The 17,635-nt window shown below is 43.3% G+C and overlaps 1 protein-coding gene across 1 annotated transcript in view; it reads right to left on the bottom strand.

Annotated features, from left to right (window-relative positions):
• The window catches only part of mdga2a (MAM domain containing glycosylphosphatidylinositol anchor 2a), a 205,828-nt gene that overhangs the window by 107,035 nt on the left and 81,158 nt on the right, over positions 1–17,635 (bottom strand). The window contains exons 4-6 of the mRNA XM_046309248.1: positions 16,727–16,923; positions 8,395–8,527; positions 2,213–2,482 (exon numbers count right to left, since the gene is read on the bottom strand). Coding sequence (XP_046165204.1) covers positions 2,213–2,482; positions 8,395–8,527; positions 16,727–16,923 — 600 coding nt within the window. The remainder of the gene's footprint in view (positions 1–2,212; positions 2,483–8,394; positions 8,528–16,726; positions 16,924–17,635) is intronic.

Raw genomic sequence — 17,635 nt, forward strand, 5'->3', positions numbered from 1 at the left:
AAACACTACAGGGAACACTACAGGGAACACTACAGGGAACACTACAGGGAACACTACAGGGAACACTACTGGGAGCACTAGAGGGAACACTACTGAGAACACTACAGGGAACACTACAGGGAGCACTACAGGGAGCACTACAGGGAACACTACAGGGAACACTACAGGGAACACTACAGGGAACACTACAGGGAACAATACAGGGAACAATACAGGGAACACTACAGGGAGCACTACAGGGAGCACCACAGGGAGCACTACAGGGAACACTACAGGGAACACTACAGGGAACACTACTGGGAACACTACTGGGAACACTACTGGGAGCACTAGAGGGAACACTACTGAGAACACTACAGGGAACACTACAGGGAACACTACAGGGAACAATACAGGGAACACTACAGGGAACACTACAGGGAACAATACAGGGAACACTACTAGGAGCACTAGAGGGAACACTAGTGGGAACACTAGTGGGAACACTAATGGGAACACTAGTGGGAACACTAGTGGGAACACTAATGGGAACACTAGTGGGAACACTAGAACACTAGTGGGAACACTAATGGGAACACTAATGGGAACACTAATGGGAACACTAGTGGGAACACTAGTGGGAACACTAATGGGAACACTAATGGGAACACTAGTGGGAACACTAATGGGAACACTAGAGGGAACACTAATGGGAACACTAATGGGAACACTAATGGGAACACTAGTGGGAACACTAGAGGGAACACTAGAGGGAACACTAATGGGAACACTAATGGGAACACTAGTGGGAACACTAGTGGGAACACTAGAGGGAACACTAATGGGAACACTAATGGGAACACTAATGGGAACACTAGTGGGAACACTAGTGGGAACACTAATGGGAACACTAATGGGAACACTAGTGGGAACACTAATGGGAACATGGGAACACTAGTGGGAACACTAGTGGGAACACTAGTGGGAACACTAGAACACTAATGGGAACACTGGGAACACTAGTGGGGAACACTAATGGGAACACTAATGGGAACACTAATGGGAACACTAGTGGGAACACTAATGGGAACACTAATGGGAACACATGGGAACACTAATGGGAACACTAGTGGGAACACTAGTGGGAACACTAATGGGAACACTAGTGGGAACACTAATGGGGAACACTAATGGGAACACTAATGGGAACACTAGTGGGAACACTAATGGGAACACTAATGGGAACACTAATGGGAACACTAGTGGGAACACTGGGAAGTGGGAACACTAATGGGAACACTAATGGGAACACTAATGGGAACACTAATGGGAACACTAGTGGGAACACTAATGGGAACACTAGTGGGAACACTAATGGGAACACTAGAGGGAACACTAATGGGAACACTAGTGGGAACACTAATGGGAACACTAATGGGAACACTAATGGGAACACTAATGGGAACACTAGTGGGAACACTAATGGGAACACTAGTGGGAACACTAATGGGAACACTAGTAGGGAACACTAATGGGAACACTAAGAGTGGGAACACTAATGGGAACACTAGTGGGAACACTGGTGGGAACACTAATGGGAACACTAATGGGAACACTAATGGGAACACTAATGGGAACACTAATGGGAACACTAGTGGGAACACTAATGGGAACACTAGTGGGAACACTAATGGGAACACTAATGGGAACACTAGTGGGAACACTACTGAGAACACTAGTGGGAACACCAAACAGTAAGCCTGTGTTTCTTTTCTTTCATCTTCCTCATTGTCCCGAGGGTCGAGGGTCGTTATATCCCTGTACCAGATAGTCCTTCACTGATTACACACACAGCCCAGCGGCAAGGCTATTCGTAGGGAATCAAACACACACTGGTGATATTTTGTCTGAATACACCAGTTTACAACCATTCTTCACACATTCAATTCAACAATAAACATCTGATATGACCTTTTAGAATGGATACTACCTTGGGTAATTTATTAGGCCTGAATTCTGACTTGAGATATGTGTGAATGTAACTTCAGTGTTTGTGTAAATCTTCCATTGACCTCAATGTGTGAATGATGTGAAAGTTTGGCCCTTGGATCATCGTAGATAGGCTTTTCCTTAGGCTACCTAAGGAATATTTTGGGAGCTTATCCGGTATAAATGGCAATAATTGAGGGCTTATCTGAGATCAACCTATTACCCTACACCTCCAAGGCCTTACCTCGGACCACAATGGTGGTAGACTTCTTAGCCGGGTTGCCCACGTTGTTGCTGGCCACACAGCTGTAAACACCTGCTTCTTCTATGGAGATGGCGGGCAACGTGAGGGTCCCTCCGTTAAGGACGCTCTTCTTGGGCAGCTCGTCTGCGCTGTGCACCCAGGTAAGTGTGGGTGTGGGATCACCCCCGGAGGTCACACACACCAGGGTCACGGTCTGCCCGGGGTTCACCACGATGGGGTCCTCCACCAGCAGCTTAATGGTGGGGGATGCTGAAAACACAAGATTCAAATTGAAAACATTATATTTGTATTTATTAGGGATCCTCATTAGCTGTTGCCAAGGCAGCAGCTAGTCTTCCTGGGGTCCAAACACATTAAGGCACTTACATTACATATAAAACACAAGATCAAACATTACATCATGTAACACTATTACACCACTACATATCTACAATACAAAATGTACAATACCACCATAAAACAATATTAATGTACGTGTGTGTAGAGTGTGTGTGCTAGTGCTTATGCGTGTGTCTGCACCTGTATGTGTGTCTCTTCATGGTCCTTGCTGTTCCATAAGGTGTATTTGTACCAGTTTTGTTTTTTTAAATCCAATTTTTTTACATTTTTTATGTCTGTGTCAATGTTAATGAGTTATCTCGGGGAAAAAAACGGAATTAAAATCACCCGCCAGCAACTCAATTAGGTTCTTTAGAGAGAGGTATGAAAAGTGAAACTAGAATTAGTGGCGGAAGCAGGGAAATAGCTCCACCCTCTCGCTCTCTTTGCGTGTTTCGGCCAAATGTCCCCTCCATTTCAAAATTCAAATGCACACAACTGTGAAATCTGTACAAATAATCAGCATGTTTCAGCCAAGTCTATGGGCCAAATGTCCCCTCCATTTCGGAATTCAAATGCACACAACTGTGAAATCTGTACAAATAATCAGGAACGATAAATCAGCGGAACAATTGTTCCTCGTTATTTGTCACATCCCACATTACAATACCATTTACTGTATGTTTTACGTACCTCTGTCCCTGGGAAATGTGTCAATAGTCAACAAACAAGTCAATAGGTACTGTAACTGCTGAACACTGAGTAGTATTTACCTCTTAATGATGCTCTGAAATGGTACCTTTGTCACAACGTCCAATCTGATAGAAAGTCAATCGTGATTTTTCTGTTTCCTGAAAACCAATATCCTAGATGACATTTGGTTCTATAGTGTAGCTATATAGTTGGTATTAGGATGTAAGCTCATAACCCAGCTAACACATAATGTTCTGAGAACCATATGTTTCTTAGAGCTTGGTGTGAGCATGGTTGTCTAATGGTTATTTTGCATCTAAACCTTCCCACAGGGGTCTGGGAATGGTTTCCTAACGTATAACGTATCATACAGGTTTCATCATGTTCACAGAATGTTCAGAGAACCTTAAGAAACATTGTTCTTTTGTGGGAATTTCAGTACTTCAGCATAACGTTTCCTACAGGTTTCCTCATGGTTCTATTTAAAGTAATGTTCTCAGAACATTCAGAGAACTTTCCTCTTTTGTAATTTAAAAAAAACTTTAGTAACATTCAGAGAATGTTCGAAGAATGGTCATTCCATTCTCAGCGTGAAAACTCTCTATCCTACATCCTGTTAAGTGTGTTCAGGTGTGTTCACTTGATTTAATGAGTGCTTGTTTCCTTTAAAATGGGGTCTGTTTGAATACACTACAATGAACAGCTTTGTATGAACAGAAGAGCATATGTTTAAATCTCACTGATGCTGTGTCACAATAAAATGCCTAAGAAATATATTTCCATGTGTCCCATCTATGCTTGGAGTTCAAACGAGTTAAACTAAGCTAGCAGTCTTATTGAAACATTCAGTGAACATTTTTAAGGAAGTTATTCAAAAACCTCCAAAAAGCCTTTACATTTCATTTAAAACATTCACAACATTTAGAGAATGTTCTCAGAATTTCCATTCTCAGAATGTAAATAAAATCTCCTAGGAAAACTTTCAGTGAACCATAGTAAAACGTTCTCAGAACCTTTTCTGTTACATTGTCAGAATGTTTAAAAAACATTCCGTTTTACCGGTCAGGAAACATATGGCTTCGTTCCCAGAACTAATTGAAAACCAAAAACGTACGTTCCCACAACATCCAAGAAACCAAAATGTGCAGGCTGGAATATCCATAGGCACATGGCTTCTCCATTCCAAGTAGTGGGATTACATGTATATACGAGCATGGCATAAGCTAGCCTGATGACGTACACTGTAAGTTCAATCAATGTGGTTTGCGGGGGAAAGGGCCAGAGCAGGAAACATGCAGGGCGGTGTATTGGGACCTTTATCATTATTGGTCTTATGTGTGGCTGTAAGCATCAGAGAAAAAAATGCAGATCGCAGAAGGGCCAAAGGTCATCATTGGGGAACAACAACAGGCGTCGAGGGAGCCACAGAGCAGCGCTAGTGGGCCACGGAGTATTTACTTAGGAATATGGAATATATAGTGCATTTGGAAATAATTCAGAACCTTTCAATTTTTCACATTCTGCTACATAAGACCCTTATTCTAAAATTGATAAATCATTTTTCCCCCTCATCAATACACAGACAATACCACATAATTACAAAGCTAAAACAGGTTTTTGGACATTTTTGCAAATGTTATTAAAAATAAAATAAACAGAAATACCTTATTTACATAAGTATTCAGACCCTTTGCAATGATATTCGAAATTGAGCTCAGGTGCATCCTGTTTTCATTGATCATCTTTGATTGGAGTCCACCTGTGGTGAATTAAATTAATTCGACATAATTTGGAAAGGCACACACCTGTCTACATAAGGTCCCACAGTTGACAGTGCATGTCAGTGCATGTCGACCATGAGGTCGAAGGAATGTCAGTAGAGCTCCGAGACAGGATTGTGTCGAGGCACAGATCTGGGGAAGGGTACCGAACAATGTCTGCTGCATTGACAGTCCCCAAGAACACAGTGGCCTCCATTATTCTTAACTGGAAGAAGTTTGGAACCACCAAGACTCTTCCTAGAGGATACCCCAAACAGAAAACATGGATTACAGGCAAAATTCGCACTGAGCTAAAGGGTAGAGCTGCCGCTTTCAAGGTGCGGGACTCTAACCCAGAAGCTAATAAGAAATCCCGCTATGGCCTCCGACGAACCATGACACAGGCAAAGCGTCAATACAGGACTAAGATCGAATCGTACTACACCAGCTCTGACGCCCGTCGGATGTGGCAGGGCTTGCAAACTACTAGACTACAAAGGGAAGCACAGCTGCGAGCTGCCCTGTGACACGAGCCTACCAGACAACCTAAATCACTTCTATGCTAGCTTCGAGGCAAGCAACACCGAGGCATGCATGAGAGCATCAGCTGTTCCGGACGGCTATTGCGGACGACTTTAAACAGGTCAACATTTACAAGGCCGCTGGGCCAGATGAATTACCAGGACGTGTGCTCCGGGAATGTGCTGACCAACTGGCAGGTGTCTTCACTGACATTTTCAACATGTCCCTGATTGAGTCTGTAATACCAACATGTTTCAAGCAGACCACCATAGTCCTTGTGCCCAAGAACACTAAGGTAACCTACCTAAATGACTACAGACCCGTAGCACTCACATCCATAGCCATGAAGTGCTTTGAAAGGCTGGTCATGGCTCACCTTAACACCATTATCCCAGAAACTCTAGACCCACTCCAATTTACATACTGCTCAAACAGATTCACAGATGATGCAATCTCTATTGCACTCCACACTGCCCTTTCCCTCCAGAACAGAAGAAACACCTACGTGAGAAGGCTGTTCATTGACTACAGCCCCCAGGTGGTGAGGATAGGAAGCAACACATCTGCCACACTGATCCTCAACACTGGAGCCCATCAGTCCCCTCTCCTGTACTCCCTGTTCACCCACAACTGCATGGCCAGGCACGACACCATAATTAAGTTTGCAGACGACACAACAGTGGTAGGCCTGATCACCGACAACGTTGAGGCAGCCTATAGGGAGGAGGTCAGAGACCTGGCCGGGTGGTGCCAGAATAACAACCTATCCCTCAACGTGATCAAGACAAAGGAGATGATGGTGGACTACAGGAAAAGGAGGACCGAGCACGCACCCATTGTCATCAACGGGACAGTAGTGGAGCAGGTTGAGAGCTTCAAGTTCCTTGGTGTCCACATCACCAACAAACTAGAATGGTCCAAACACACCAAGAGTCATTAAGAGGGCACGACAAAACCTATTCCCCCTCGGGAGACTGAAAAGACTTGGCATGGGTCCTCAGATCCTCAAAAAGTTCTACAGCTGCAACATCGAGAGCATCATCATCACTGGTTGCATCACTGCCTGGTACGGCAACTGCTCTGCCTCCGACCGCAAGGCACTACAGAGGCTAGTGCGTATGGCCCAGTACATCACTGGGGCCAAGTTTCCTGTCACCAGGCGGTGTCAGAGGAACCTCATCACCAGGCGGTGTCAGAGGAAGGCCCTAAAAATTGTCAAAGACACCAGCCACCCCAGTCATAGACTGTTCTCTCTGCTACCGCATGGCAAGCGGTATTGGAGCGCCAAGTCTAGGACCAAAAGACACTAAACTGCTTTTACCCCCAAGCCATAAGACTCCTGAACAGGTAATCATATAGCTACCCGGACTATTTGCATTGTGTCCCGGAACCCCCCCCCCAAACCCCACTTTTACGCTGCTGCTACTCTCTTTTTATCATCTATGCATAGTCACTTTAACTATACCTACATGTACAAATTACCTCAATTATCCAGACTAACCGGTGCCCCCGCACATTGACTCTGTACCAGTACCCCCTGTATATAGCCTCACTACTGTTATTTTCACTGTTTTCTTTCTTTATTTCTGTACTTATCAATTGTTACCTAATGCCAATTTTTTACTTAAAAATTGCACTGTTGGTTGGTGTATGAATTTCGATGTAAAGTCCACACCTGTTGTATTCGGTACACATGACAAATAAACTTTGATTTGATTCCATGTGATAGAGCTGGTCGCCCGGCAAAACTGAGCAATCGGGGGAGAAGGGCCTTGGTCAGGAAGGCGACCAAGAACCCGATGGTCACTCTGACAGAGCTCCAGAGTTCCTCTGTGGAGATGGGGGAACCTTCCAGGGGGACAACAATCTCTGCAGCACTCCACCAATCAGGCCTTTATGGTAGAGTGGCCAAGGCACATGACAGCCCGCATGAAGTTCACCTTCCAACAGGACAACGACACTAAGTACACAGCCAAGCCAAAGCAAGAGTGACTTTGGGACAATTCTCTGAATGTCCCAGCCAGAGCCCAGACTCAAACCCGATCAAACATCTCTGGAGCTTTGCAGCGACGCTCCAATCCAACCTGACAGGGCTTGAGAGGATCTGAAGAGAAGAATGTGAGAAACCCCCCAAATACAGGGATGCCAAGCTTGTAGCGTCATACCCAAGATGACTCAAGGCTGTAATCACTGTCAAATATGCTTCAACAAAGTTCTGAGTAAAGGGTATGAATAGTTATGTAACTGTAATAATTAAAAAAAATGTCTCAAATCTGGTTTTTGCTTTGTTATGGGGTATTGTGTATAGATTGATGAGGGGAGAAAAAATTATTTCATTTTAGAATGAATCTGTAACGTAACAAAATGTGGACAAAGTCAAGGGGTCTGAATACTTTCCGAATGCACTGTATAACCCCGGAACATGAATGGAGGTGTCCCCTAGGGGAACTTGGAGAGAAATCAGGGGTTAAAGTGGAGACCTCTGGCCAACGGAGGGGACAACTGCTACTACGCAACCAAATCTAAATCTCAGCTAAATCTTCCCACCTCAGGAGAAGGTAAGGAAGGATGGGGCCTAATCTAGTGGCCCCGAACCTCTTAAAAGTCACAAATTGTGTTTCTAGTGTCAAGTACCTGCAGTCCTTTTTAAATTACAGTCACTTAATTTGGTTGTAAATTGAGACACCTGTCTCCTTGCTGCAGATCTACTTGCTGTAATGGAGAGGTTTTGGACAAAGCCGGGATGAATTGACTATAATTAAGAGAGACAACGGGTGCTTATTGCTATTCATGGCGGAACTAGTGGATCCTTGAAGTTTGAGTGCTAAACAATACGAAGCAGGGTTCTCAGCCGCCCCAAAGCTTTACCTGTTTTGTTGGAGAGTTTGAAGAGGACATTCTTGTTGGTGATACCACACACATTCCGGACCGAGGCGATGCAGCTGTAGTTGGCGTAATCCTGAGGTCGAAGGTTCTTCAGCTTTAGAATCTTGGTCTCCCCCTGCAACTCAGAAAGAAACAGTGTTGCACCACCTTGTGCTGCACCGCCTTGCTGAGGCCTCTCGCTCTTAATGTGTCTTACAAAAGGGTAAGATAGCAGTGGTATTGACCTCGTCCCTTCATCTCACACACATCAAAGAGCTTCCTTGGCAGCGTTTCAACAATGAGTTCATTCCCCGTCTTCAAACGAGGAGTAGTATCTTTATACCAAGCTTTCCAATTCATTAAGTTCATTAGCTGTCTATTTGTATGTGCTTGAAACGGTGTGCTTGGAACAAATGTCAAGATGCATACATGTGCTATTAATACACACATCAATTATTTTACCAACAACAGCTGTTTTGTCTGCCCTCGTGTATACCTCCATCTTTGTGGCACTGGCAACATACTTCCAATATGCTACTTACGTTACTTATGTTCTTAAAGGCATGCTCCAGTACCTGGGCAACTAGTAAGTCTTTTTTAACCCTTTACACTCGTACCCATATACTGGTTGAAAATGGCATATTTGGAACGCAGTGGCTGTACACCAACATGATATACATAACGCCAGAACTCTGGCGATGTACGGGTTTTGACTGACAGCCGTTCTGAGCCGTTTCCCTCTTCCCAAATTTCGCAAATGTTTTGCTGTCTGAGTGAGGGAAATGCTTTGAAAATTAGACATTGAGTATTATAATAAATACCGCTTTGATGTCATACAAGTCAGCCAAACACACGTGAGTCCAAATGTGCACATCACATTTACATATCACAAAACTTCACATATACAGTGTCAACATTTAAGATCAATATGTTTGATGTAAAGTTCCAAGATGACATGGAGTCATACCCTGGGTTGTTCTGAACACAATGAGCCTGTTTGTCCATTGAGGAGAACATTTGCCGCGGCACACGTACCTGAATGCACTCATAACTGAATTACGTGCACCAGAATTATGATCAGTTTCCCTGAATTGCATTGTAAAAGCCTAACACTGCAATATCATATTTTATAACTTAGTTGATCGTGTTGGCAATAGAACAGGCGTGCAAAATATGTTCACCCAGATTGTTATTTATAATGGACCATTTTTGGATTCAGTAAACAACAGTAATTGTGTGATGGCTGGGATGCAGGGTTGTGTTCCAAACAAAACAGCTACAAGTGTACTTGGTCTCGTTCCTCAACGGCAAAGCTAGGAGAGCTCAAAAAAGCACCTTATATGTAGTTGAAGACTCTTCTTTGAGTCATAAAAGTGCATTGAAATTACAGTGCATTGGAGACACTAGTTATTTCTCGAACTCAATTCTGTGTATTTTTTTTGTTTTATGTCACACCCACATTTACCAGGAATATTTTTAGTTGTTGTTGGTATTTTACCCAGTTTTTTTCTCCCAATTTCAATGACTATCTTGTCTCATTGCTGAAACTCCCCAACGGGCTCAGTAGAGGCGAAGGTCAAGTCATGCGTCCTCCGAAACATGACCTGCCAAACCGCACTCCTTAACACTCACCCGCTTAACCCGGGAGCCAGCTGCACCAATGTGTCGGAGGAAACACCGTTCAACTGACGACCCATGTCAGCCTGCAGGCACCCGGCCCGCCACAAGGAGTCGCTAGAACTTAATGAACCCCCCCGTCCGAACCCTCCCCTAACCCAGACGATGCTGGGCCAATTGTCCTTCGGCCTATGGAACTCCCGGTCATGGCGGGTTGTGACATAGCCTGGTATCGAACCCAGGTCTGTAGTGACATCTCAAGCACTGCGATGCAGTACCTTAGACTGCTGTGCCATTCGGGAGGCCCCCAGGAATGTCAGACATACGACTCATTGTCAAAATGCTCTTATCTCTCCTGTCAACGAAGATTACTTTGCAAAAAGAGAAGAGTTAGATGACATGTTTTGAAAAGGCAGATGCCATTTTCCAACCTTTCACAGAAATTGCCCTCACGAAACATCATCCCATTTGGGATTCAAGGGTTCCAATGGGAGACGTTCCAAATGCTGTGAAGGAGGTAAACACACTTAGTCTGATCTAAAAATATGCATGAAAAGTAATGACATAGGAGTTCCTTAATAGCTAAAATGCTGATCAGAGGGATGGGTTGTTTGATCTATCTAGGGTCTCAAACTCAAATTACCTGAAGGCCAGAAAAGTCCTCCTGAGGCCCTGATTCCAATAGGTCTGTTGGACATAGGGCTGTTACGGTGACCGTATTACCGCCTCATCGGTGGTCACGAGTCATGGAGGCAGTCAAATTCCACATGACTGTTTGGTCACGGTAATTAGGCTTCTCTTCTCCAAGCTGTGATATTGCTAACGGTCATTAGTAGCCTACCAAACTTGCTAACTACCTGGTACTCAGCACTCTATTGTCCCTCTAATCACTCTGACATCAATGCAAATCTAATCAAAAATCTAATCAAACACTTCATAAAAGCCCATGAGCTCATGTTGCACAACATTTCTATAGGCTATGCAATTGTGCAAGAAAACAGAGTGATGGCCTCTACTAAAAAAAGGAGGAACCCATCAGCTTACCATATTTATTTCTCAACTTTCCTAATATTGCGCACATTGTTTATCTTTACAACAGGAACACAGCACAAGTGCTCTCCATTCACTATTTAAGTGAATAGATGACAAAAGGCTACCCGTTTCAAGACCGGTGCATGAAGATGGTCCATTCTAAATCCAAACAAATTTCACACCTACAGTACCAGTCAAAGGTTTTGAACCACCTACTCATTGAAGGGTATTTCTTTGTCTTGATGACAGCTTTAAACATCAAGGCAAAGGGTGGCTACTTTGAAGAATCTCACATTTAAAGTATACACTACCGTTCAAAAGTTTGGGGTCACTTAGAAATGTCCTTGATTTTGAAAGAAAAGCACATTTTTTGTCCATTAAAATAACATCAAATTGATCAGAAATACAGTGTAGACATTGTTAATGATGTAAATGACTATTGTAGCTGGAAAAGGCTGATTTTTTAATGGAATATCTACATAGGCGTACAGAGACCTATTATCAGCAACCATCCCCCCCTGTGTTCCAATGGCATGTTGTGTTAGCTAATTGATCATTAGAAAACCCTTTTGCAATTATGTTACAGTAGCACAGCTGAAAACTGTTGTTCTGATTAAAGAAGCAATAAAACTGGCCTTCTTTAGACTACGTGAGTATCTGGAGTATCAGCATTTGTGGGTTTGATTACGGGCTCAAAATGGCCAGAAACAATGAACCTTTTTTTTTTTTTTTTTTTACATTTTCTCCCCTTTTTCTCCCCAATTTTGTGGTATCCAATTGTTAGTAGCTACTATCTTGTCTCATCGCTACAACTCCAGTACGGACTCGGGAGAGACGAAGGTTGAAAGTCATGCGTCCTCCGATACACAGCGCGCATCCAACACGGAAGCCAGCTGCACCAATGTGTTGGAGGAAACACCGTGCACCTGGCAACCTTGGTTGGCGCACACTGCGCCCGGCCCGCCACAGGAGTCGCTGGTGCGCGATGAGACAAGGATATCCCTAATGGCCAAGCCCTCCCTAACCCGGACGACGCTATGCCAATTGTGCGCCGCCCCACGGACCTCCCGGTTGCGGCCGGTTACGACAGAGCCTGGGCGCGAACCCAGAGTCTCTGGTGGCACAGCTGGGGCTGCAGTACAGCGCCCTTAACCACTGCGCCACCCGGGAGGCAAAACAATGACCTTTCTTCTGAAATTTGTCATTCTATTCTTGTACTGAGAAATGAAGGCTATTCCATGCGAGAAATTGCCAAGAAACTCAAGATCTCGTACAACGCTGTGTATTACTCCGTTCACAGAACAGCGCAAACTGGCCCTAACCAGAATAGAAAGACCCTTGCACCCTTCGGTCTCAATGTAGACTTTGATCAGCAGCCATTCTTGTGATTTTTGTGACTTTGCCATTGTAATTGTTTGTAGGCTTATGTAGTCTAAATTGAATCTATGATCGTATGCTATCCATTTGTTTTTTGTAGGTTGTTCTTTGCACGTCATTTTAATATTTGAGAATTAACCAATGATATTAGGCCATACTTGGCCATGATTACAGAAACCTGTGTATGTCTTTTGGCACTATATAAACGAGTCACCCTGCAATGTTTGTGATTATACACTGATGAAGACAGCTTGCCTGTCGAAACATTGGACATTACATTTTTGCACCTGAGCTCTTAGAGTGTGCGGCTCTCCTTTATTTTCAAACACTCCCTAAAACAATTCTGCGAGCAGGCTTTTCTAATCGACCTGGCCCGGGTATACTGGAAGGATATTGACCTCATCCTGTCGGTAGAGGGTTCCTGGTTGTTCTTTAAAAACCATCTTAAATAAGCATGCCCTTTCAAAAAATGTAGAACTAAAAACAGATATAGCCCTTGGTTCACTCCAGACCTGACTGCCCTCGACCAGCACAAACACATCCTGTGGCGAACTGCACTAGCATCGTATAGTCCCAGCGATATGCATTTTTCAGGGAAGTCATGCTGCCCATGCTTTCCTCCTGGCTACCCCAACCCTGGCTAACAGCTCCGCACCCCCGCAGCTACTTGCCCAAGCCTCCCAGCTTCTCCTTCACCCAAATCCAGATAGCAGATGTTCTGAAAGAACTGCAAAACCTGGACCCGTACAAATCCGGTGGGCTAGACAATCTGGACCCTCTTTCTAAAATCATCCGCAGCCATTGTTGCAACCCCTATTAACAGTCTGTTCAACCTCTCTTTCGTATCATTCGAGATCCCTAAAGATTGGAAAGCTGCTGCGGTCATCCCCCTCTTCAAAGGGGGTGACACTCTAGACCCAAACTGTTACAGATCTAAATCCATCCTGCCCTGCCTTTCAAAACTCTTTCTAAACTCGTCAAAAAGCAAGTTAATAAACAGATCACTGACCATTTCGAATCGCACCGTACCTTCTCCGCTGTGCAATCCGGTTTCCGAGCTGGTCACGGGTGCACCTCAGCCACGCTAAAGAAATTAAACAATATCATAACCGCCATCGATAAAAGACAGTACTGTGCAGCCGTCTTCATCGACCTGAACAAGGCATTCGACTCTGTCAATCACCGCATTCTTATTGGCAGACTCAACAGCCTTGGAATCTCAAATGACTGCCTCGCCTGGTTCACCAACTACTTCTCAGATGGAGTTCAGTGTGTCAAATCGGAGGGCCTGTCGTCCGGACCTCTGGCAGTCTCTATGGGGGTGCCACAGGGTTCAATTCTCAGGCCGACTCTTACTCTGTATATATCAACAATGTCGCTATTGCTGCTGGTGATTCCCTGATCCACCTCTACGCAGACGACACCATTCTGTATACATCTGTCCCTTCTTTGGACACTGTGTTAACAAACCTCCAAACGAGCTTCAATGCCATACAACACTCCTTCCGTGGCCTCCAACTGCTCTTAAACGCTAGTAAAACTAAATGCATGCTTTTCAACTGATCGCTGCCCGCACCCGCCCGCCCGACTAGCATCACTACTCTGGACGGTTCTGACTTAGAATATGTGGACAACTACAAATACCTAATGACTAAACTGTCATTCCAGACTCATATTAAACATCTCCAATCCAAAATTAAATCTAGAATCGGCTTCCTATTTCGCAACAAAGTCTCATTCACTCACGCCGCCAAACATACCCTCGTAAAACGGACTATCCCACCGATCCTCGACTTTTCGGTGATGTCATTTACAAACTAGCCTCCAACACTACTCAGCAAACTGGATGCAGTCTATCACAGTGACATGCGTTTTGTCACCAAAGCCCCATATACCACCCACCACTGCGACCTGTATGCTCACGTCGGCTGGCCCTCACTACATATTCGTTGCCAGACCCACTGGCTCCAGGTCATCTATAAGTCTCTTATAAGCTACTACGGCCTATTTATTGCCTTACCTCCTCACGCCATTTGCATACACTGTATATAGACTTTTTTCTATTGTGTTATTGACTGTACGTTTGTCTATTCCATGTGTAACTGTGTTGTTTGTGTCCCACTGCTTTGCTTCATCTTGGCCAGGTCGCAGTTGTAAATGATACCTTGTTCTCAACTGGCCTACCTGGTTAAATAAAGGTGATATAAAAAATAATAATAAATGTGCAACATTAACATCTACACTGTATTTCAGATATATTTTATGTTATTATTGGACCTAAAATGTTATTTTCTTTTTTTTTATACAAGGACATTTCTAAGTGACCCCAAACTTTTGAAAGGCAATGTATTTTGATTTGTTTAGCACTTTTTTGGTTACTACGTGATTCCATGTGTTATTTCATAGTTTTGATGTCTTCACTATTATTCTACAATGTAGAAAATAGTAAAAAAATTAAGAAAAACCATGGAATGAATAGGTGTCCAAACTTTTGACTGGTACTGTATATTATTTAGTATATGCAAAGACAAGATTAAATCAAGAATTGTGTGATGGATGACAATATTAGCCTGTCACTTGTGAATGATATATTATCACTTGTGAATGATGCCCAGCATAAGAAACAAAGCCTTTCTTTTGCAACTTTTTATAATTATATTCACACACCTCATGTAGCCTAGCCCATAGGCCTATATGTTTTAATGTTTGTATCACAACTAAAGTGGCCAAATAACTTCTTAAAATTATGCACATTAATCCGCTTTATAAGGGGGGGTAGAGCCTAACTGACATACATAAGCAGTGTGTGAGTTTCAAGTTTGGGGAAGTTCATTTTCACCATATAAATGCACCTTTATAACAAAAGCATCATTTGCATAATCACATTGTCACTTTTGATAATGGTGTTTTCCCACTAACGGAACATTTGCGCTTATAGCCTACTACCATGTGCGCATTGCTGCGCTTATAATATGAAGAAATAGCCTAATAGTTTATCAACATTTTAAGCTAAACATTTATTTTTAATGCTAGTGTTAGTATTCATTTGGGATCTACTGCATCCCACAACTGTCCCAGACTATGTTTGGAAAATGTATTTCTCGCACAGAATAGAATAAGTCAACTTTTGTACTATGGAGGATAGTATTTTGACATAGGCTAGTGCTTTTGCTGTTTGTTAGGCCTACTCTTCTTGTTGGCTGACGAAAAGTAAATGTGGATAGTTCTTCCAATATCTTCCATATGCACCTCGGAAATGGATAAAGACATGTGCAGTTGCGTACCCGATATGTCTGTCTTCACTTGTAGCCTGTGAGAAAGACCCGATCACGTGATGGAGTGCCATGTGAGTGAGAGGTGCTTCAGAGCGTTCAGTACTCAGGGAAAAAGGCACAACGCAGCACTACGGACCAAGGAAACAACGGCCACAAAAGGCATAGATTTTTTGCGGGTGCATTAAGGCCACAAAGAATGCCGCAGTGAAGTTTGAGGCATTATCAAGTGCTTGTCAAATTGTGAATGAGAGACTAATGAAGTGTGTACAGCCTGCGCAAAAAAACTAAGCAGAGCTCATGCCTTTCAAGCTACTTTAAAAAAAATCATCTTTAGAGTCGCATCATGCAGCCTTAGAATGTATTGAAAATTCAAACATATAGCCCAACGTTTGTAGAACAACTAAAGTTATATTAATAACCCTAAATTAAGAATATAGGAGGACCTATTTCTTTGTTAACCGCTCAACACAGAAAAGCCGCATGTGCGCACTCCCTCAAATCGTTTATTCAGCTTTGTTCAATTGTATTCTTCATACTATAAAATAATATAAAATAATGCAATGGAATTCTAAGCAAATATTGTCTGCTAAATGAACTACCGTAGCCCACAGACATTTTGACATAGCCACATCAGGATTCTTTATTCTGTTATTCTGAAATATACTACATTTTCTTCATATCATGCTTCTTTAGATCTGTCTAAAATAAATAATGTATTTATTGTGAAGGTCTAGGCTATATTACATGGATTTATTAGACTTTTTAAAATGTAGATGTTCCAAAGATCTGCATCAGTGGCTTGTAGGCTGTATATGGAAGCCAGGAGATGCTAAATGTGTTTATATTAATTAACGGTCAATTACCATGAGACCCGACAGTTATTTACTTGACAATCACTGGCTGACAAAATTTCGTGACAGCCGTAGCCCTAGTGGGACCACAAGAAAGCAGCTCTCAGGACGGGTTTGGCCCCCAGGCCACGAGTTGCAGACCCCTGATCTAGCTGTTGCAGCATGTGTGGACTCTGGGCTTACTTGTGTGAAGAAGGGCTCGTAGATCTCCACGCCCTTATCCGAGCCTTGGGACAGGAATTCTTGGCCACGCCTCCAGCTGTAGCGCACCGGGGGGTTGGAGTTAGCCATGCAGCGCAGGAACACCGTCCTCTCATAGTAGAACTGTTCCTTAGCCTCCCCGATGCTCTGGTGGACAGTTACAATGGGATCATCCAAATCTAGAGCAAGAACATAGAAACAATGGCATCAAGGTGCCGCCAAGCAGTCTTTGTTTGCCACACACTTGTTAAGGTCAAAGCATGAAGTGCAATTACATGATCTACTTAGTCCCAGGGACCTATTTATGTACAGTGGCTGGGATTTAATGAACTGTGCTGGTTCAAGTGGTTGTTGTCATCTGTTGCCATCAAATGTTCCCCCTTAAGCTCATCAATGGAGCCTGTGATGCACTCACGCTAAAAGTGCATGAAAAGAAGGAAAAAACATGTGTTTTTATGCCAAATGTAATTCCCTTATAAATACCATATCAATCATATACATACAGTGTGAAATATCATATAAACACATACAGTGGGGAGAAGAAGTATTTGATACTGACAGGATTTGGCCAGGGTTGTTCCGGTTTTTGGTCACTAGATGCCCCCATTGTGCTTTTTGACCTTTTGTTTTCCCTTGATCCCCATTATTATTTGCACCTGTGCCTCGTTTCCCCTGATTGTATTTAAACCCTTAGTTTTCCTCAGTTCTTTGCTCTGTGTTTGTATGTTAGCACCCAGCCCTAGTATTCTGTGAACTCTTGTTGATCCTGGTGGACTCTCTTGTGGAATTCTGTTTTTTGTTCTTGTTTATTTATTTTTGAGTATCTTTTGAGGCTTTTTATGCTATACCTACCACCTTGTGGATTTACCTTTTTGTCTTGGAGGATTACCT

The sequence above is a fragment of the Oncorhynchus gorbuscha genome, linkage group LG17 (genome assembly GCF_021184085.1).
Source record: "Oncorhynchus gorbuscha isolate QuinsamMale2020 ecotype Even-year linkage group LG17, OgorEven_v1.0, whole genome shotgun sequence".
Lineage (NCBI taxonomy): Eukaryota > Metazoa > Chordata > Actinopteri > Salmoniformes > Salmonidae > Oncorhynchus > Oncorhynchus gorbuscha.